The following is a 23,640-nucleotide window of genomic DNA, read 5'->3' as shown; positions in this document are numbered from 1 at the left end:
ATGCAGTGAGAGTCCTTGAGCGCCTCAGCCTGCAGACGCGCATGCTGTGTTATTTATCATGGCTCAGTTTAAATACTGGAGACGCGTGTCTTCTCCCTTCTAAAACACAGTCGGTAGTTGAACTTCATCTTTTGTGTGTGGCAATAATCACTGCCTGTTGCCACCCACTAGTTTGTTTGTCGACTCGTAGTATTTGGGATTAAAATGGTCATCAAGGTTTACATCGCCTCCTCAACCGGCTCGCGAGCGGTGAGTGTTTTGCAAATGTGTTTTCAAGCCTGTTGACAGTTGTATATGAGGTATGCAGGCGTATTAAAAAGGCATGTGGAAATATTTCTGCTCGCCCAAGAGTGTTGGAGATATTGACAATATAGCCGACTGTGAGTGTGTGACTTATATGTTCACAATCAGTGAGAGTAATCAGCATCATTCAGACAGGAAGAAAGATTGTTCACTAACAAAGACGCACATTTTTAATTCCCAGTGTTGATTTATTTTGTGTTCTTGGAAATGCATACGTCAATTCAGCCTGTTGCATTTTTGTTAGATGCATTTTCAACAAATAGTTTATATTTTTCACTGTATTAGGCCTTCATATAGAAGCGTAATGACAACATATAACAACATATTATAAAACGTCTCCCTCCAGAACAAAGTACGTGTTTAGTGTGCAAACAATAACCTGACCTACATTAACTATGACCTATAAAACGATAGATGTGTCTATTGTTCGTAATGTTGTTAGATTCACCAACAGTATTTACAGCAGATTTGTGTTGCGTGACAGGAGATCCACCAATAATGATCACATGGGTATTTTACTTTGAAGACATCATCAGGAGATGCACCTCTGGAACAAACCTCCTGTCCTTTTGTTCTCCACTCTTATCTGTGTTGTGAGATGTTTACTTTCCACTTTGTTCCCCTCCTGAGTGATTCTAGGGTGGGGTTCCTGCAACTGAGCAGCAGTAATATGCAGAAGAGCTTACTGGAAATACACTAGACGGATTTATGACAGTATACTTAATTAAAAGACCATTTACTGTGGATATTGTGTAGTCCGGAAACGATCATTTGAGTAGTCGATCAACAGATAATTCCAGCTTCTCGCATGTGAGCTTATTTTTTAATCATTGTATATGATTTGGTTTTGGACTGATAGTCAGACAAGAAAGTTAAATGTTTCACTTTGAGCTATGAAAAATAGCTTTTTGCAGCTCTTTTCTAACATCTAATAGACTTGGCAATTAATGGGCTAATCCAAAAAAATTAAATACTGTACAGATTAGTCAATAATGGAAGTAATCGTTAGTCCCAGCCCTAGTGCTGTAGTGTCTATTGGGAAACAACAGGCGCATGCCGTTGAGAAGGCCCAGCTGATATTGAGTACCGGCAGAAAATCATCAAACAACACTGTGAATGCTTCAAGTCCTAGGTAATGGGGGAAATGAGTAATATGTTTACTTTACCGTGCTCCATCTCTAGAAGAGGGCAGCGAAATTAGTAAGAGCGTAGTTATTTTTAACCCTATGACACGTACATTCAAAACACACAGACTCTCTCACGTACACGAAGAACAGTCATGCACGCCAGAATAGGTCGACCATTTGGCTCAGTTATGTGAATGTTGAGCTCATGTGAATGTCATTTACTGTGAATGCTTTTAAATTGAGTTGCAAGTCATTGAATTAAGAGAGAAGGTGAGACTGATTTCAAGTGAAATGGATGTGTGTGTGTGTGTGTGTGTGTGTGTGTGTGTGTGATTGAAAAACAAAGAGAGAGATAGTAGTGTGAGATTCGATATGCAGGGAGACAGTGAAGATAGTGAAGTCAGGAGATGGAAATCTGAAAAACATTTGCGACTCAAGCAGGAATACGTGTGCAGAATCAAGGGAAGAGTAATTATCAAAACGCTACATAAAATGAGCATTTCGCAGTTTAGCAACAGCAGATTAGTGGGGCGGAGATCATCACCACAGAGTGAATGAAGTGTAAATTAGGTTACCCCCCCCCCCTCCTCTGTGAACATGTACCAGGTTCAGTCTCATCAGATTTTTTTGTTGTTCTAATTCCTAATGCCCCAGTAATTATCATGAATGTAGTTTTTAATAATTGCAAATACTACCATGTGTCCTCACATTATCTGACCAAATGATCTGCTTAGAAAGCATTGCAATCCCTCCTCTTGACAAATAATGTGCAAAGTTGAAAATTGTTTTTAGTGGTAATGTTTTGTTTTCAGATTCTTTTTGTTTTTCTTTGTTCCTCAGGGTAGGTGAAACGTATGTATTTATTTCTATCCAAAATCCTCTCTTTTGCCCGTGTCCCTCTCTGTCCGTGACTGATGGATTAGTCTGGACCTCCAGTTAATCCCTACATTTCAGAAGGTGCTCTCAAACAATGCATGCATACTCGTAGACTGTAATACGAGTGTTTGTTTAGGAGTGTAATTTGTGTATTTGTCTCTAATCCTACAGGCATACCAAAATCTGAACTCATCCATCCCCTGACACACACTCTCACTCACCCTCACAGGGGGGGGACCTCTTTCATTATTTAGTCTGCCCGCTTTTCAGCTCAGGGGAAGCTCGTATAATTTGTACTTTGCATCACATAGACGCAGACCAGTCATTCTCTATGGAGTCTTGACCTTTGACCAGAGCAAACAGACACATTTGTCTCTTTAAAGACAGTCAGTAAACATCCAATTCATTTACTCTCTTGCGAGAGTCCAGATAACCCTGTTTTATGGCCACACAAAGGAAATCACCATTAGAGAGAAGACACAACAGATTATCTTGTTTGGGTGTTTGTGTCTGTAACAGACAGTCCAGAACAATCTCTTACTGTCTTTAAGGTAAAACAATAGCCCCATTGTGGCCCTGAGCATCACTAACAGTTTGGACAGACATGACGTGTACACACACACATACAAGCACATATCATTAAGTCATTATCTAATTCATCTTATGCATCACAGACAGAATTCCTAGAAACATGTTTCCAGGGTATCGACAATACATGATCATTTAGCCACAAAATATAAGACCTTGTTTATATTTGTCCACACTGTCTCGTCCCCAGAATGTTTTGAATAATCAGCCCTTTTGTCATGTTAATGTATGCTCGAGCTTACATACTGTATTGGCTGAATTTGCATCACAGCGGTGGACCGCATGAGATGATAAAAATGTAGACAAAACAGAATGAATGAACAAAGTAGGTGTTGTTACAAGTGGGAAACATTAAGGGATGATTACAGTGAATGTGGAATGATTTCTGTGCTCTAAAAAAAACATAGAATAGCTGGAATTTAGAAATAACACAAGCTAGATGTGAATGAAAAAGATCAATTGAAAAAAAAGGCAAAATACTGTTGAAATTAGGTCAAATTCTAAGCTAATTGAGCAAATCCCGATCATCATTCTCATCATATAACTCCAAGACATGTGGACTGTGCCTCTGTGTTTACGACTTTCAATTCCGTGGGAGTTTTCTGTCATCTAAAATTATCCTGGTATTTCATTTTTTTCTCTCAGCATGTCATGCGCTTTCATTCCCTTGCAGAACGTCCCAGAGCACGTACAGGGATAATACCACAGGGATCTGTGTCGTATCCGTCCCATGGAACACAAATGGGAAAAGTTCATTGCATGGTCTTCCCTCTTTAGTCAACACTTAGTCGTGTGCCTGGGAAGTACACAAAGTACACACAGCTGCAGAAACGATGTATTCATCAATAGATGATTATGTTTATTTCTCTGAAATCTAGTACTGTTTTGATGTGCCCTCAGGTCATAGCATACGATGCTGTATAGGACAATTATGTCAGCTCTCCGACTTTAAACATAGTCTCATCCACTAATCAATAATCCTTCTTAATGTCCCTATTACCAAAGGAGTCGCTACGCAGTGAATACATACAGTACACTCCACGTGTGTGTTCCCTGGTTTGATGGGTGTCATTCTACCGTTAGTCAATTAGTGTTTTAAACACCCAACTGCTTGGCCAAGAGCAATATAAAGAGAGAGTGAAAGGCCATACACATACAGTGACCAGCTGTACTTTATGTACATGATGGCAATATGACATTATGCATACGTGGTTGTACATTTGTCACCACCTCACCACCTCTCCATAACCAACCGTCCTTCACTCCACCCTCTTTCTTTCTTTTATCCATTTTCGACCTGTTCCAGGTAAAAAAGCACCAGCAGGCAGTGGTGGGTTTCTTGGAGGCCAATCGGATCAGCTTCCAGGAAGTAGACATCACCATGCTGGAGGAGCAGAGGCTCTGGATGTACCGAAACATCCCCAGAGACAAGCAGCCGGAGAAAGGCAACCCACTGCTTCCACAGATATTCAACGAGGATCGCTACTGTGGGGTACGATGGATGCTTGTCTCTAATTTTAATTACCATTTGGAACGCATTCTGGCTTCCAGTCATTTTGCACATCCGATCTAGCCCTAACATGTGAACATGTCACTGATTCGCATGCTGCACATACTGATGGAATGTGAGATACAGTCTGTGGATCCGCTTATCAAAACATTGAGGTACAGGGACACTAGTGGTGAAAATCTACAGAAGGTACCTTTTAAGTCGGCCAAAATCACATTTGATCGGACACATTTATGACACTTAGTGCAAATAAGTCATCCAAAAAATTGCTGCATTTTATAGGAAGAAAAAAAGAGAGATTTTGAAACAAAAAATACAAAAAAAGTGTACATTGTTTTGACATATATTTAGCATATAACAAAAGATTACAGAACACAAAACACAGGAATACAGGATTAGAATGTATTTGAATGATTGTTAATGCTCAAGCTGGTTATGCACAACAGGTCACATCAGCCTAAATCGGTACAAAGTTGAGCTACCTATGCTGGTGAATGAGTTCGATCCGTCAGTGCTTGCCAGTTTATGTCCTCCACTGATCGTGCACGCCACTCTGTAATCCTGTCGTAATCCAGTTTCATGGGTGGGGCAGATTATCTGATCGGCCTGCCGTCACTCTCACTGGCCAAGGTAATCCAACGTTACTCTGCAATGTCATGACAACTGAATCGTATTAAAAGCAGAAGAGGAGTTACTATTTGGCAGGGATGTTTACAACCTTCTTTCAAACAGAGATTATGTAACATTCTCATGTTTTTGTCTTCCCCCTCAGGACTATGAAGACTTCTTCCAGTCAAAGGAGGACAACACTGTGTTCACATTCCTTGGGCTCAGTTCCCAACCCTCGGTGAAAGTAAGGGAGGCTATGCACTAAAACACACCGTTGCCTCTGTGGGATAAATCATACAGCCAACAAGATTTGCTGTCAGGTCTCAGTTCTCGCCACAGTGCTAGATCAGCAGCTGTAGTTTCTGCAAGCTGCCTCTGAAATGTCTGATTTATAATTTATTAGCATTTCATGCACATCAGCTTTTTTTTTTGATGGGAAAAAGAAGTCAGTTAAAAGAGATCTGATTTGGCGTAAACCTGCAGGATATTGCAGATACATTCAGTGTGGTCATGTTACATGTCTAGCAGAAATGTCTCGCTATATAGCATGTGTGCAGAATGTATGAATGCAGATGACAGTTGTTCAATCTCTCTTCCCCTTCTCCCCCAATAGGATTCTGAGTCATAGCCGAGGTCAAACCGCTGGTACATGATGTCCCGGGAACCTTAAAATATGAAGATGAAAACCGCATGGCTTCCTGTGTTGCATCACCTCTTCTCACGTGTTCCTCCTGCTCCAGCATCTTGCCAAACATCAGACCCCACGGATTTCCACCTGTGTGACCTCTCCTGACTCGTTAATCACTCCAATCACTCTAGTCTCCAAGAAGTGTCTGATTCTCCAGATAGACTTAATCACAGAAGAAGGGGATTGACTTCATGATGGATGCATTTGTGTTTACGTTTCATGTTTAATACACTGTGACAGCAAGCACCGGCAGTGGCATCAATTCTGTGCACATTAGATGTAGCAGCTTTTGCATCGGTAGACCAGCTGCTTTAGGTCAATGTACAATGCAGTGAATGGGGAAAGAACTAAGAACTAGCACACAAGTCTCCTGAATACACACCTATAACCTTTATTGTGTGTGTGTATATGCCTTAGTATGTGTATGAGTGTGTGTGTGTGTCTGTTTCAATCAATAGCTGTTAATGAAGGTTGTGTTAAGTAAGAGCAACCTGAAATAACTGTGTGTGTGTGTGTACATGTGTGGGAGTGAGGATGCTTTCCCAAAGGTGACAGTGACAATGTTTACCACAAAGCAGATGACACCAAATGCTAAGAATCCTAAATCATATGAGGGATGGACATGATACCTAATATCATTGCCAGCCTTCGTGTTAAGTATGTAGTCACTGTCATCAAAAGAAACCTTATACTTGTATCATTCCACTGCCAAACTACTTTGATTAAAGGACTGGGTGGCATTTATTATATGTTTTGTTTTTATATCTTATAGTCTAGAAATCCAATAAAAAGATCCAAACCAACAATGTGTCAGTCTCTTACGTTCTGACTTCCATAAACCTGTCTGTGGCACTCAGCCCATAAGTCTTTTTAAATAGGTTTCAATGATATAGTTTCATGTCTTAAAAGGCCAATTAGTTCCCTATAACAGCAGGGCACTGTAGTTTTTAGCAAATGTTACTCAAACAGGAGTAAATAGTGCATTTGTAGGGACTATTTTAAGCTGTGGAATATTACACATGTGGTGCTCTAATGAGTATTTACAGCAGCAGGACGGTGTTTGTGGGATTGACTCAAAATAAACGACAGTGCCCAGGTTTCAAATAATGAAGGAAGATGACAGTTGGATCAATTAATTGTTGGTTTTGGTCTTTTCTTGGGATTTGTTGATGGCATGAAAAACAGTGCCAGCTTTATCCTCTAATCCAGGCCGCTGTAGACAAAGCATGGTTACAATCACTGTCACATGAGTCATAGGGATGCACTTCCCAGATTACTACTCCAAAGTCCTATCAGGCTGAGTACAGGAGATAAGAAATTATAGCTTATTTTTCAGAGATAATCAAGTTACAAAGCTCTGCACAGACGGACCTCAACTCGGCTTCCCCTGCTGTCTCCCCTTCTCTGTATATATTTCCTAGTGGCTGAGTAAACAGATGCTGAAATGTGAGCACACTGCCCTCCTGAAATGAACATAGGTTGACACATCATGGCCAACCTGCCGACACGTCCTCCAATCTGTATTCTCCGTCCCAAACATCAACACTAAGCATGTCTCTCGTCCTTATTAAATTATCATGGGTGGGTGGTTAACTAATTCCTTTATGTTTACACATGAAGGCCACGCACAAACAGATGCACTAGCCATTCTTCCCTAAATGTTGTGCCATCATGTGAAAGGATGTTATTTGTACTTATTTGAAATAATGTAGGGGGCATCAATGTACAAACGACGTTCCTATTTGGCTGAGTTGTGTCCTCGTGTTGTGAAATAATGTGTTGTGACTTTGTTGCGATTTTTTGGACCGACTAAATGTATTGAATGTAATGTAAGGTATGTTTCACCTCCCTCCGTGACTCTGTCGTGCTTTATTGCAGCATTTTTCTGTTTGCAACAGGGTTGTAAGAGTTATACTCAACGCCATTTAAAAACATGCAATTTTCTAAGTAAATTTAACTCAGTATTTTTCATATGGTCATGTCATGTAGAGGTGGTGAGGAGTTGTTTTATCTGATGCAGAAATCCTATATTGGCAACTGAAAGCAAAATGTGGTCAGCACATATTTGAGTTGTTTATCTGGTGTCATACATACAGAGTCACAATAAACTGGATTATGTGCAGGGATTGTGACTGGATAAGGAAAGTGGACTGAAAGACTCCAGAGACAGGCGAAGGTGGAAACACAAGAAGACAACCAAGCAGAGAATATGTGTGAGGAGGTCACTGTACATACAGGGGCGAGCTAATGGGGATAGCTCATGAGGAAGGAGGTTGAGAAACTGAACTCTAATCTTACACCAGTATATCAAATCCACCGTGGCTTTACAGTGACTAACTAATAAAAACACTCAACACCTGTATCTCTCTGAATAGAGCAACTGCGTTAAAGCTTTTTAACCCACTTCTAAAAAGTGTCTTGCTTTTCAAGGCCGGAATACCAAAAACATAAATGTAGCAATTGTAAAGTTCACCTGTTTCTCCTTTGCGCTGTTGTAATTTAATCCAAAGAAATTGAACTGAGATTTCCTCATTAACTTGCCTTTGAACTTGTGGGACGGTCATCCTGCTTGTGACATGATCGCCCTGCCCAGTCAGGTTTTCATTGGCCCCTTTCCCCGGATGAGTTGTACGGTAATTTCCCATCAGAGAATGATGCAAATCTTTGTGTCTGTAATGATTTACCCAGACATCAATATGTGCTTAACCTGCTGTCCAAACCTCAGTATCATCAGTTCTGTCATTAGAGAATCCTGATTGAAGACGGAGGTCAATGTGTCACTATTTTAGAGTCTTTTATTCTAAAGTCTTGAGGAGACAAGTAGGTAAGTGAACAGATGAACAGGGCCACCTGAGTAGAACAGAGTCATTGTTAATGTCGTTAGTAAAAACCTGTGGCTTCTCTTACTTTGACAAGTCAAAGGGTTGTTGTAAAAAATGTCGTTTAGCTTACAGACACACAACTCAAAATGCTCATCAACGAACAGCTCAATATCCATCCACATTTCTATGAGAGCCTTTCTCTTCTCCTTTAGAAGATAAAAAATACTTCATTGTGTATTGTGCATACGGTATGTGGAAAACAAAGGAGTTGTTTACTAGTTAAGATGTGATTGAGCATCTACGGGATGTATTTGAAATAAAGTGACAAAACTACAGCATGAAGAGGGTGCTTGAGTTCATATTGTGAAATGGTGACAGGATGCAAATTCACTATGCGTGCAAACTGATGGCTAAACACAGCAACCCAAAATGCTGAATAGACAAGTCAGTTATGCAACATCACGTACAGCCTCATGAAATTGGACCGTAAGAACAAAATGTCAGGAAAACTAACTGAAGATTAAACCACATAATGTTGAATGTTTTTTACAAGCGGTTTGACAATGATGACTTCTCTGCTGAATGTGACATGGTGCTTGATGGTATTGCTATTGATGATGTTGACAGGCTAGAGATTGACCATAAATCCGTCAACAAGGTCCTAAAGCAAATCAATGTCAACAAGGCCACAGGTCCAGATGGTATCTCTGCTTTCTTATTAAAAACATGTGCAGATGAATTGACACCTGCCTGGTGCCCCATTTTCCAGAGGTCCCTAGATTCTCACACTGTACCAACACAATGGAAAAAGGCAATCATCATACCGGTCCCTAAGAAACCCTGTCCACAGGAGAATAATGATTTTAGACCTATTGCTCTAACCTCTGTTGTAATGAAGTGTATGGAGAAGCTCATGGTGAGCAAACTACGGCTGGATGTAGGCCCACAGCTAGATCCCTACCAGTTTGCATACACACAGCAGAGGCACTGATGATGCAACCAACAGTATAGTGCATCTAGTGACTAAACACCTCGAGAATCCGAGGGCCTATGCTAGACTGTTGTTTGTAGATTTCAGTTCAGCCTTTAACACCCTACAGCCTCAGGTTCTCCTGAATACACTGCAGTTGATGAATGTCAACCCCTTCACTATTAAGTGGTACCACTCATTCCTCACCAACCGTACCCAGCAGGTCAGGGTGAACAGGACCTTGTCTGAACCCTTGACCATCAACACCGGCGCCCCCCAAGGGTGTGTCAGTTCACCAGTCCTGTTCACCCTGTACACTAATGAATGTACATGCAGCAGTGCTAACAATTACATGATCAAGTTTTCTGATGATACAGCCATCCTGGGTCTCATGTCTGACACATCGGATACAGCTGTGTACAGACATGAGATTCAGAACTTTGTCCAGTGGTGCGACAAACACTTCCTCATCCTCAATGTCAGGAAAACAGAGGAGATGGTATTCGACCCCAAACACATTGGAGACCACTCACCAGTGGTTATTCATGACCAGAACATTGCACAGGTTGACTACAGATACCTGGGCATACACATTGACAATAAACTGACATGGAGTGTTCAGGTAGAAAATGTCTGTACTAGGGTCCAACAGCGGCTACACTTCCTCCGTAGGCTGAGGGTCTTTGGTGTCAACCAGAAAGTCTTGCTCCTCTTCTACCACTCCATAGTTGAGAGCGTCCTGCGGTTTGGCATCTCGGCCTGGTTTGGCAACCTCAGTGTGCAGCTGAAAGCCCAGATCACCCGGCTAACACAAAGGGCCATGAAAATCATGGGAGTCAGACAGCATCCCACACTCCAGGCCGTCTTTGATGAAACTATCATCAGACAGGCCCAGAAGATTATTTCAGACTACACTCATATCCTCCACCCTGAATACCAGCTTCTTCCCTCAGGCAGACGCTTCAGAGTCCCCCAGTGCAGGCTCAACCGCTTTAAGAACTCCTTTGTCCCCCTGTCCATCAAAGCCCTAAATGGCAAGCTAGCCAGAGCTTAACCCCTATAATACCGATTTTTATTTATTTTTAATATCTTAACTATACACTACTGGTGCGTTGTACAATGGGCAGTGTGAAATGTGTTTGTTGGCTGGTGGCAGACTTTTGCAAGTACTGTAGATACTGTGTGCGGGTATGTGGACTGGCGACAGTCTGTGTATGTTATGCAATATGTTATTTGTATTGTTTTTTTAACAGCAGACACTGTACACTGTATGTATGTTTCCAAGACAAATTTCCTTCAGGACAATATAGTCAATCTTATTATTATTATTATCTTATAATAACATTGAAAATACATTCATTGACACAAATGATCAAAACAGATAGGTATAACCATGGCCAACAGATAACAATAGATGTATTCTACTTGCTGTGAATGTCATTTATTACATTGTATTAGTCTGACAGGGACAGTGCTTACTGATCAATAGAAAAATATATGTAAATGAGCCAGAGTTAGCCCAAAAGTTGCTGCTCTCTTTCGCTAGATGTAAAAAAGATATCTTAAAAGTAGAAAAAACTACATGTGTTGCAGAATTAATGTACATAACATAATAAATATATGCAAAATAGTACAGTACACATCACCAATAAAAAACACACAGTATAACACATGGTACTTATCTAGAAATAAACAAAACAGCAGTAGTTAATGGGTGAAAGTATGCCATTTATTTATACTGAAATATGAACTCATTCCTTGATATTATTAATTTTGGGTCTGGCTGTTCCAGATTTACTTTTGGGGCACTTTGAGAATGGTTTGGGTTCTTCTGGCAACATAAATTGTGGCCCCAAAAGTGCAGTAGTGATATTCTCCACACGATATACATTTAAAATGAAGACACAATGCAGTGTTTTGAGATCTATAGGAAGTGAACAAATACAAAAATGACTGAGGCTCAGAATTTCACAAGGGGAAGTGTTCACCATTCCCACTCCCAATGAGTCATGTTGTCTATAAGATGTGGGACAAGTACTGGTTCTGTCCCGCAGAGCGCTTGTGAAGGAACAAACCTCAGTGAATTAAGTTTTGTTGGCTCCGACCATTATTTTTCTGTTTTTCAGATGAGCAGAAAAACGACATCAAACTATTTTTTAAGGTAAGAAAATAATTTGTGAAATATGATATTTCCTTTTAAAGCTCAACGTTTGGTGCATGTAACCTAACAGAGGTTTTGGATACATAATGAGCATGTATTGATAATAATGACCTGGAATTGTTTTGCAACATAATCCATATTTTACATTATATAAGTAAATAATGCCAAAATATTAACCAGGACTGAACATTTAAAGGTTTGACGCATGATATACAGCAAATTCAAACATGAAAAATTACATTTTTGTTTTATGTTGCATGCAAATTAATTATTAAATCAAGGATCTGATGTTTCAGATATGATCAGCTTTTTTATTTTGAATTGTGAACTCGTTTAAACAGCTGCCCACACTTGTTGGATTTAAAAGGTAAGAGGGCTACTGAATCACCGTTGCAGATTTTGGAAAGAACTGGAATGTTTCCAAAAATCAACTGTAGCTTCTCTTATTCTGCCGAAGACAAATGAGCCAGTGAAGAAACGCCCTTTTTAACAATACCTTTTTCTACTGTACCTCGACAGCTTTTGATCTACTTTGAAGACACAATATGATCTTCATTACTGCTAAAAAACTACATTTAGTTTATTATCTATCAATAGGTAAGTTTCTTTTTTTTTTTTATTGACTTCTTCCTTTTGAATTTCTTTTCTTGACTTCTTGAATCAAATCACATGAGTTCAGTTAACAGTTTGTTTGCATGCTCGCGAAACCACGAGAAATATGCACTAAACAGAAGTGAAGGTCTCATAGTAGAAAATTATCATTTTATGATTTAAACAGTTTTTTTATTTTTTCAAATGTCCTTTCTTTAATAAATTTGACAAAGTTGATGTTGGACAATTATGAGGTGTGTATTTTTCTAACTTCATGGTACATTTCAAAGAGCCTGTCTTGATACGTAACAAATTTGATAAATCACAACGCTGACATTACAGCGTTACAGAATTTATTGGACAATATTATTTTAAATACTCATGACAAATCTCTGGGCTGAGCATTTTCCTTTCTGCTTTAGGTCTGTTGGGTCTACCACTGCTTACAGGTCAGTAAGTTCTATTTATGTTTCATACCTGAAAACACAAGCATTAATTAGATTTTTAGATTTCTACACTCCAATTTAATGAAAGGGGACTTTTCCTTATTGAGTTCATAATGACACAAACTACAGCTACTGTGCTTTTTTTCATTTCTAGAATGTAACAAAATAAAGCTGGTCGGGCCTTCGCGTTGCTCTGGTAGACTGGAGGTCTACAACAGAGACCAATGGGGAACGGTGTGTGATGATGAGTGGAGCATTACCAACGCTGACGTGGTTTGTCGAGAGTTAAACTGTGGGACAGTTCTTGAGGCAAAAAAAGGCGCCTCTTTTGGAGAGGGAAAGGGCATGATCTGGTTGGATGATGTGCAGTGTACTGGTAACGAGTCTTCTGTCCTCAAGTGCCCACACAGACCATTTGGGCAAAATAATTGTCGCCACGCTGAAGATGCTGGGGTTGTCTGTTTAGGTAAGACTGAGCATATGGCTGTATCTTTATGTTTATCAAGTAAATATGAGTGGTATCAATCTTCTGATCTAACTCCGCCAGTAAGTAGGTTAGTGAGTAAGTAAGTGTATTTCCCAAAATGTTACATTTTGGCTTTAAACATTAATTAAGTATTTACCTGAAGTCACAGTTAGCTCATTTAATCAAGCATCACAAAACATTGCATTACAAGGCCCTTCCTCAATTTAGACAAGACCAGAAATGAGGAACTGTCACTTGGAATTGGGAAATAAAAGCTGTTGAGAAAAACAGCTAACGCAGCATTTATTTTAACAACTGATCATATTATTGCATCAAAGACCTAATGACTTTATTGTCAGTTGACAATTTGCGGTTTACTTTAAGATGATTGCTATCTGTGGCGGTAATGTTGTTGCAGCACATCAAGGTCAGCACATGACCTGCTGCTGCAAATGTAAAGTGCAAAGGGCAGGAGGTAGAGATGGGAGGTAAACCAAACAAAGCAACATGAGTGCTTAGCTTTGCTCTGATAATGTTGAGGGATATTTTAAAGAATGTGAAATATTTAAAGTTGTGGTCCTGAAATTTAGTATTGCACTAAAATAAAGAGGGCGGTCAAAAACGAAGCTGCTAATGCGGGGATGTCCTGACTTTCATTCCCAGGTATGAGTCAAGCTCCAAAAATGCTGGATCCTACATTGCCCATAATGCACTTCCTCTTAATAAACTACTCCTCATGTCAAGTTAACTGAACTCTATGTGTAAAATTGAAGATGTTCCTTTTAAAATATTCTGAACCTGGGGTAGTCATTGCATGTTTTAACAATATGGAGTAATTTGCGCTATTCAACAGTTTTGTATAAAAACCACTAAGCGTGATATTTATTTTAGTGCATGCTACTGTACAACACAAAGATTTAAAGGCCCTTAATGAGCTTAACACAAACATTATTCTAATTGAGAGATTTTGTCGCTCTTGTTTTTGTACAGATTAAACAGACAAGAACACAAAGATTTTTGTTACCATCAGATAGATCTAGAATAGCTTTCCAGTCTTTATGCTATGCTAAGCTAAACAAAGAGACTCCTGGCTCCTTAATTAGCATGCAGAATAGTTTGGGAGCAGTCATTTACTGCTGGTTGCCTGGCAACTGCTCAGTCCCAAGAAATAGTACAACAGATAACATCCCGTAAAACAGTCAATGGTAGTTTTTACACTCTTTTTGTACAAATATGAGTATATGTTAATAGTGAACTTTAGTAGAGTTTGTGTGATTTTGCAAACATTGAACATTTGTTGATTTTATTTAAATTTCTATTTACATCACTTGCAGAACATGTGAGGGTGCTCAAAGGAAGCAATCGGTGTAGTGGCAGAGTGGAAGTCTACAACAATGGCAACTGGAAAAGACTGTGCAGCAGTGACTGGAGCAAGGAAGACGCTGACGTGGTATGCCGAGAGATGAACTGTGGCACTCCGGTCACTCAGGCTGAAGTACAATATTTTGGAGAGGCACTTGGACTTGGTAGCGTTAAATCCAACTGTTTTGGAAATGAGAGCTCCCTCTCACAGTGCACACTTCAGGAAAGCAATGAGAGCTGTGTTGATGCCATTGTTGTCTGTTCAAGTAAGTCATCCATCTGTTAAAACGACATCAGTCATTTTGTGTTGAACTTTACATAGTTAGAGTTGCTGTTTTGGATGGCTTCTAAAGAAACATAACCTTGACTTTTTTTTGTGTTTCCAACTGACAGACAGTAAACCAATTCGGCTGATGAACGGGACTGGTCGGTGCTCTGGCCGACTGGAAATCTATAATGATGGACAGTGGGGAACGATTTGTGATGACAGATGGGGGATGGAAGAAGCAACTGTTGCATGTCGAGAGTTGAACTGTGGGAGTGCTCTCTCGGTCAAGTACAAGTCCCACTTCGACAGAGGTCACCGTCAGGTGTGGTTGGACGATCTTGAGTGTACTGGTCATGAGAAGTCCATCTCCGACTGCCCACACAGAGGTTTTGGAAGACATGATTGTGGCCACAATGAAGATGCCAGTGTTGTATGCTCAGGTAACAAATACTATACTGTTACTTCAACTACAGTATTCTAATGAAATCCGGTTGGTGGGAATTCTGACGGCACCCCAATTTTCAATGTCAGAGCAATATAACAAGAAACATGGAAAATCATGACGTAAAATAAGAGCTGGAAATACTACAGTTATCTTTTCTAGTCTTTTTTTTAAATTGAAATCCAAGAGACATTCCCATATGGAAATTTGTGTGCAATGGTGATGCATGCACAGCTATTCATGGAAAATATTGATTGATTTTTGCATGCATGTCTGCTATATATGTACCTGCTGTAACAGCAGTTAACCCCCTGCTGATATTTACTGTGGAATTTTCTTCAACATTACTTTCAAATTTCGACTAGAATACTACTAAAGTAGAAAATCCTCCCGCAGCCTGTCGCAATCATCCTTTGCTGTAGTTGTAGTTGTTCTTTGGTGTAAAATCAGAGATTCAGAAGCAGTTAGTCTGTTATCCGTACCACAAATCCTATCATGCAAACATATTGTATTTCATTAATGACATGTTAATAGTTTACATTTTAACATTTTCAATACAATACTGCTTTCCAGAATCAGTCAGACTGATCAATGGGACTGACCGCTGCTCTGGCAGAGTAGAGGTCTTCCATGACGACCAATGGGGAAAAATGTGTAACAACTGGGGCAATGTAGAGGCTGCAGTGCTGTGTCAGGAGCTCAGTTGTGGATTACCAAAACAATCCCAAGAAATCTTCCATTTTGGTGACAGCGGACTGAGAGGGTACACAAGTAGATGCTCTGGCAATGTGAGCTCCATCTCCCAATGCGCACTTCAAGAATACACAGGGAGATGTGAAGGTGCTTCTCTTTCATGTGCAGGTAAGACACAAAATACAGCAATATACTGTGCTGAAGCACTGTTCAATTAGAATAGCAAAGAAGATGTGGTCACCTGATGGTGGCAATAAGTAACTATAAAAACTACTTAACAGAGTACATTTGAAAGTCCAGTTAAAGCCTAATGTTTCATAATTTGACTTTAACTTGTGAGTACCTGTAACATGAGTGGTGTTGTTCTCAGGTGGTCCACTGCTAAGGCTTGTCGATGGCACTGACCGATGCTCTGGTAGAGTGGAGATTCAGCATGATGGCCAGTGGGGAACAGTGTGTGATGATGAGTGGGACATCAGAGATGCCCAGGTGGTGTGCAGAGCCATGAACTGTGGAACAGCTCAGACAGCCAAAGGCAATGCCTTCTTTGGTCAAGGCCAAGGGAACATCTTGCTGGATGATGTAGGCTGCTTCGGTAATGAGACGTCCCTTTGGCACTGTCAATATCCCACCCTCGGAACAAATGACTGTAGACATGGTGAAGATGCTGGCGTGGTGTGCACAGGTATTATCTTGGTTATTACTCTGTTATTGGCAGGTTTTTTTACTTTATGTCACACAGTGTTATACTTACAACTGTCTCCCCTAATGCCTCAAATGACTATTTAGCTTAATATTGTCAAGAATTAAACTGTTGTATAACATTTATTTATACTACAGTATATCAACCAGAATATCAATTTGAATCCCAGGTATTGTTTTCAAACGTGTCCAAACACCAACTAGTGGCTGATTCTATCCCCTTTGCGTTCCAGCTCACATTAGACTGATCAATGGGACTGACCAGTGCTCTGGCAGGGTGGAGTTCTACCATGGTGTACAATGGTCATCAGCAACTGATGTTAACTGGGGAATGAATGAAGCTGCAGTGGTGTGCAGACAGATGAACTGTGGAGATCCCGTCAAGTACTCAGGATCATATGGCCAAGGCGGACAACTTAAATGGTATAGGATCAGTTGTAGCGGTAGAGAGAGCTCTCTCACACAGTGCACACTGGAAGAACATATCAGGACCAGCCAGGATCGCATTGAAGAGGCATCTGTCAAATGTTCAGGTGAGGCTGAAACTTAAATTTAGATTTGAATTCTCCTCACTTATTGTCTAAGGAGATATAAACTGAAATCATACAGAATAAAAAAAAAAAAAAAGATTTGGCGAAACCTTTTTTGGACATATGTGTGGAAACAGCATTTAAAATTAAGTGTCATGCTGCATTCACATGGAATCAGGCAGAAAGCAGACAGACAACACCTTCTGGATGGCACAAGAAACACAAATAAACAGTCCGACGGATTGGATTTTGACAACAGGTTTGAGGTGGAGCAAGTGCAAGTGAAACTTTGCCAAAAGATAGTTTTTTCAAATATGTGACACGCCGCACGTATTAGGTTTGGACATCTTTATTGATTCATTTGGGAAAACAAACAATCTCATGCTCGCTCGCATGACACACATAGGGACGTGTTGCTTGCACTCTCTCTATTTCGGCTCCAACCTGTTGACAAAATGAACATTAACTGACAGTTAATCGATATCACTCTTTTACAAAGAATCTCATTATTTTATGAAATTACTCAAGTAATTTCTTTTAGCTTTAAAAGGCAGCTTTCTTTTAACAATATATTGCAAACTTAAAAAACGTTTGTTTAACAAACTAATTATCACTAGGCTCTGAAAGGAGGGGAGGATAGCTAGCCTAAACTACCTCACTTCAACAGGTCAAGACAATATGACAATATGACAAATGACCAGACTATCAAAAGTCAAAGCAATGAGTCCAGTAGCTAAACGACCAGCAACCTCATTACTCCATAGCTTACCTCGTGACATGTCATGGAGTAACTAATGTAGTCACAGAATAATAAAAGAGGTCCTGAAATTACAAATGGGACGAAGCATCGACTAACAATGTATTGTAGGTCATTTCAATTATGACCAAAAAAGTACACACATAGAAACATAGACCAAATTTGAACTTAACATTCATATAACTGTCATTTCAAGGTAATGTGAAGTTGTCCGATGGGCTCAATCGTTGTGTTGGAAGAGTGGAGTTCTATGACAAAGGCCAGTGGGGGACCGTGTGTGGTGAATCCTGGGATGTGAATGACGCAAATGTGGTGTGCAGACAGCTGGGCTGCGGGAAGACTCACGAGATCACCAGCATTGCCGAGTATGGCCATGGCACAGGACACACCTGGATCAATCAAATTGGATGCAATGGACCGGAGTCAACACTGAGTCAGTGCCAACAAAGCCCATTTAGAAACAACACTTGCAACACCACCTCAATTGCTGGTGTCGTCTGCACGGGTAAGAAAAATCATATTGTTGTTAAATTGTATCTCTCCTATTTCTTTGTATTATTTTATGTATGGTTTTTCAATTTTTCACAAAACTTGTTTCTACATACTGTATTGCCGCTTTCAATCTCTCGCCCACATTGCTTGATGGAAAAATGAACATGGTCGAGATGAAGCAACATTTTCTGCTCTTCCTCTGCAGATTAGAGAGTATGTTTAGTTAATTTCGGTTTAGTTGCTTTCATGTCACCTAAATATGTCCATGTTGTTAAAGGTATACATCATTAGTGTTCTTGTTTTAATATTGTTCGTCTGCCATTTCTTTGACTACATTCAAATTAATTTTAAATGTCTGATACTGTATAATTATTTTAGTTTACTTGACTTTACAGGAAGTCTGGAGGTCCGCTTGGTCAATGGTACGGATGAGTGCTCTGGCAGAGTAGAGGTTCGTCATGGCGACGTGTGGCAAACGGTGTGTGACACCGACTGGATCACGAGTAAAGCTCAGGTGGTGTGTGACCAGCTGGGATGCGGAAATATAGTGAATGCTCCCGGCAGTGCCCATTTTGGCCAAGGCATTGGATCAGTAGTCGAGGCTAGCAACTCATGTTTTGACAATGTGACATCTCTTCAGCAATGCTCACTCAAAGGTTTCAGAGGAGCCGGGTGTGGACACGACCACGATGCTGGCGCTCTCTGTGCAGGTAAAGACTTTTAAATAATCTATTCAAAATTATCACGCACAGTTAAACAAATAAGATAAAATTATCAGCGTTTGTTTCACAAATGTATTTTTTTTACACGTACAGAGTAAAAACAGTGTGTGAGTTGAAAATAATCATATGTACCTACAATCATGCCTTAAAGACATTTGACATTTCAGGGAATACACTAATTTGCTTTGGTGTCAAAAATTAGATGAGACGATTGATACAACTCTCACTTCTCCAAAGTAAATAAGTGGCTGGAGCCGGCAGCTGGTTGGCTTAGCTTAACATAAAGACATTGGAAAGAAAATTGTGAAACAGCTACCCTTTGTGAATTATAAATCTGATATTATGGCTAGCTGGTTCCCCGTTTCCAGTCTTGATGCTAAGCTAAGCTAACCAGCTGCTGGCTCGAGTTAAATTTATTGTAACTAACCTTCAGCACGAAAGCTAATTACAATATATCCTAAAATGTCAAACTATTGCTTTAATGTTTCATTTGCATAGCAAAGGTGACATATATTACACCAAGTCATATTCCACATCATTATGTTTCTGTAAGTCAACCTTTTTTCCTGTTATGCTGTCGAAATTAGCTTTTGATATGATGGTGGGACAAGCAGTACTTTCAAAATACATTGCATTCACTTTGTGTGTTAGAATGAATGTGTATTAACACACAAATATGCAAGTCAACTCCACTTTTACACTTTTTTTCATATGCAGCACAGATTCGGTTGGTCGGCGGCTCAGGTCAATGCTCCGGTAGAGTGGAGGTCTTCTATAAAGGCCAGTGGGGAACTGTGTGTCATGATGGATGGGAAATGGGTAATGCCAATGTGGTATGCAGACAGCTTGGCTGTGGTCATGCAGTCTCGGTTCCTGGAAGTGCCCACTTTGGCCAAGGCACTGGTCCAATATGGCTGGATGATGTGATGTGTACAGGCGAAGAGGCCGTTCTCACACATTGTAGGCATCCCGGTTTTGGAGAACATAACTGCGGGCATGGTGAAGATGCTGGCGCTGTCTGTTCAGGTAAGAGACCTAGCTCATTTTTTATCTGTGAGTGAAGTCATTACCTCTCAACTGGTAGATGAAGCTGCGTGGGCTGTTATGACAAGACCAACTGCAACTTATTATCTGTTACAGGTTCTCTACAGAAGCCCCAAATCACTTTGAGTCCTGCTCCAGAGGTAAACTGGGGTGACAGAGTTGAGATCACCTGCACTCTAGTAACAGAACACTTGGGTGGGAAATTTGTCCTGAAAAGGAGCCAAGACTCATTTAAAATGGAAAGATACTCTGAGAACGAAGCTGCAACCTTTACCTTCCCCACAGTGGACTTCAGCAAAACGGGCTCATACTTCTGTGAATATCAAAAGAAATTGCCCAATCAACTCATCTATTATCCTCAAGGAAATACTGCAGATCTCTCTGTCACAGGTCAATACTTGTCTGCTTTCTTTGTCCAGTTGAACATGATTGTTGGAAGTTTGACTGCAATGACTCCAAAGATTTTTTATGATCGAAACGAGTTTGTAAAAATCTGTCTTCTACTCTGCAGTGAAATTGGAGAAGCCCAGCATCTCCCTGACATCTCCTCATGCAATGGTGATCTACAGCCCTGACAAAATATCCGTCACCCAAGGCAGCAGCTTCTCCGTCACTTGCTCTACTCATTCCAGACATCCTGGAGGTTTATTCTATCTGACAGAGTCTAACTTTAACACCACTAAAGCGATAGCACCATTTGGCCACTCAATCGTCTTGGCATCCTTTGAATTCCCAATGATAGATTACAAAAGCCAAGGAGAGTATTACTGTGTCTACGGTGTTAACATCTCCTCAAGGTCCTTCTGTTCTGTTCCCTCCAAGTCACTCCAAGTAACTGTAGTCGGTAAGATCCAAAGAGCCCATGAGAGTTTATTCACCCTATTATAGCAAGTTTTCCCATCACTAACTCTTCTACTTGATCTTTTAACCCCTACAGCAACATCATCCTCAGTCGCCTTAGGAGTGGTTGTGGGTGTGCTTGTGGTGCTGCTACTTGTGCTGGTTATAGGTTACCTGGTCTGGAGAAGGAGAAGGTGGGGTGCTGGTAAGTTGCAGCAATACACACTTTCATATTACAAAATGCCCCCAATGCCCCCTTTGTCTAATTGTTATATAATGCGTCTAGATTGTTTAAAGCTGCACCAAGTAATATATTGATCTTAACAATGTAATCATTGAAATTATAATATGAAAGTTGCAGCTTGTAGTGACAAACCAACTGATAATTATCGCTCGACTGTGCAGTTCTCCCCAGCTCAGAGCATATTTCATCTTTCAGCACATTGATTTGGTTGTATGGCCTGGGACTTGCAGTTATAATGCGTCGGTGTTGGGTTTACATCTTGTTTCCACTGACCCCCAAGAGGTTCAAGAATGAATAAAAAAATATATTATGTAACTCACAAAGATGATGACATGACCTGCCCAGCACCAATTGGCAGACGATTAATATTAGCACCTGAATACTTGAATACAAAGTTAATGCTGATGTAGCTCCTCGCTCTGGAGGGGGTTAATATGTCAATGTTATGTTTACAGCTTGCTGTGCTGCCCCCAAGTGGCCCAATATGAATCTGATAATGCAGGTCTAAAGATGACATACACCTACTTGCTCTGGATTCCTCCAGTAATTAATTCAGCTCAAAACCTTTTTTTTTTTTTTACTTTTCAGGTACCGTGGTTCAGTTTAATAACAGGTTTGGAGGAGCAATAAAGCCAGATACCGAAGACATGAGCAATGGAGCACTTGATGGAAGGTACTAAAAATAAAAACTGATGTTATTTACAAAGATAGGCACCTTTTTATTTCATATCAAGCAACTTTAAAGACATCCTTGTAATTGCAACCGTCACCCTCCTTATCTCCCTCCTTATGCACACAGTCGCGGCCCAGAAGACTTCAAAGCTGATGTTGATGACTCTGTTGAGAGGGTCCCTGAAGACCTGACTGGGAGAGTGTGTTATGAGCTTGAACCACTCGTTCTCTCGTGATTACCAAATGCCTCAAGGAATCAATAACCTATGTCATGCAGTTTCACTAAATTTAAAGAGTAACATAGCACCTGGCTGTTTTATGATTCTGTGGCTGAAAGTTTTAAGTCTGTTGCACCAGAAACCACACCAAACAGTGATCGGTTCATCAACACACCCTGACTTACACTTCTACATCACTGCAGTAAAGAGAGAAGGGACCACTGAAGATGTAATTTTGAATAACATACATGACACTTGTTGAAACGGGCAACACTTATTTTTATACTTATTCCTGAAGTGATTTTTGTTTTCTGCAAGATTCTACCAATCACAAAGCTAAGGTCCACTGTACTGTGGGAAGATACTGATTACATTGTCTTTGTATTGCATGAAAAAATGTCTTTATTTGTTGTATGTGATCTGATCAATACATTTGTATTTCTTACAACACTTGCACCTTTTTATTTGTCAGAGTTTTGGATTGATTACACCCTGCAGATTAGGGAGCATTAAACTTGATCAAAACAGCAGCCAAGATACACTATACACCATCAAATACAGAAAGGAATTATTAACTTGTGTAAATCCTGCTCATTAAAAGAGTCACGTTTGATCTGTTCCTCATTAACTTGTCTTTGAACTTGGGACGATCATCCTGCTTGTGACATGATCGCCCTGTCAGTGAGGTTTTCATTGGCCCCTTGCCCCGGATGAGTTGTACGGTAATTTCCTATCAGAGATCAACATGTGCTTAACCTGCTGTCCAAACCTCAGTATCATCAGTTCTGTCATTAGAGAATCCTGATTGAAGACGGAGGTCAATGTGTCACTATTTTAGAGTCTTTTATTCTAAAGTCTTGAGGAGACAAGTAGATAAGTGAACAGATGAACAGGGACACCTGAGTAGAATGGAGTCATCGTTATTGTCATTAGTAAAAACCTGTGGCTTCTCTTACTATGACAAGTCAAAGGGTTGTTGTAAAAAATGCTTGTTTGGCTTAAAATAACACAACTCAAAACTCTCGTCAACGAACAGCTCAATATCCCTCCACATTTCTATGAGAGCCTTTCTCTTCTCCTTTAAAACATAAAAAATACTTCATTGTGCATACAGTATGTGGAAAACAAAGGAGTTGTTTACTAGTTAAGAATGAGCATGTACGGGATGTACTTGAACTAAAGTGACAAAACTACAGCAGGTGTTTGAGGTCATATTGTGAAATGGTGACAGGATGCAAATTCACTATGCGTGCAAACTGATGGCTAAACACCAAAATGCTGAATAGACAAGTCAGTTATGCAACATCACGCACAGCCTCATGAAATTGTACAGTAAGAACAAAATGTCAGGAAAACTAACTGAAGTTTAAACCACATAAAAACATTTGTTTTTTAAATTTAAAATACATTCATTCACACAAATTACAAAAACAGATAGGTATAACCATGGCCAATAGATAACAATAGCTATATTATACTTGCTGCGAATGTCATTTA

The 23,640-nt window shown here is 40.1% G+C and overlaps 2 protein-coding genes across 2 annotated transcripts; both read left to right on the top strand.

Moving 5' to 3' along the window:
* Window positions 1-34: 34 nt before the first annotated feature.
* Window positions 35-6,445, top strand: sh3bgrl2 (SH3 domain binding glutamate-rich protein like 2). Its single transcript, XM_076084101.1, has 4 exons — window positions 35-249; window positions 4,201-4,386; window positions 5,177-5,257; window positions 5,627-6,445. The coding sequence occupies exons 1-4, from the start codon at window positions 205-207 to the stop codon at window positions 5,639-5,641; spliced, it is 327 nt and encodes a 108-aa protein (XP_075940216.1). The 5' UTR covers window positions 35-204; the 3' UTR covers window positions 5,642-6,445.
* A 6,415-nt stretch (window positions 6,446-12,860) lies between these two features.
* Window positions 12,861-22,591, top strand: LOC142941895 (scavenger receptor cysteine-rich domain-containing protein DMBT1-like). Its single transcript, XM_076084021.1, has 14 exons — window positions 12,861-13,157; window positions 14,492-14,785; window positions 14,913-15,227; window positions 15,803-16,090; window positions 16,293-16,607; window positions 16,858-17,157; window positions 18,108-18,416; window positions 18,799-19,113; window positions 19,843-20,151; window positions 20,266-20,559; window positions 20,681-21,013; window positions 21,107-21,214; window positions 21,842-21,926; window positions 22,053-22,591. Exons 1-14 carry the CDS (start codon window positions 13,037-13,039, stop codon window positions 22,159-22,161), a joined length of 3,495 nt encoding a protein of 1,164 aa, XP_075940136.1. The 5' UTR covers window positions 12,861-13,036; the 3' UTR covers window positions 22,162-22,591.
* The last annotated feature ends 1,049 nt before the right edge of the window (window positions 22,592-23,640 follow it).

The sequence above is a fragment of the Anarhichas minor genome, unplaced genomic scaffold (assembly GCF_050575085.1).
Source record: "Anarhichas minor isolate MPS153535 unplaced genomic scaffold, ASM5057508v1 ptg000136l, whole genome shotgun sequence".
Taxonomy (NCBI): domain Eukaryota; kingdom Metazoa; phylum Chordata; class Actinopteri; order Perciformes; family Anarhichadidae; genus Anarhichas; species Anarhichas minor.
This window is presented reverse-complemented; position numbering and strand designations above follow the sequence as displayed.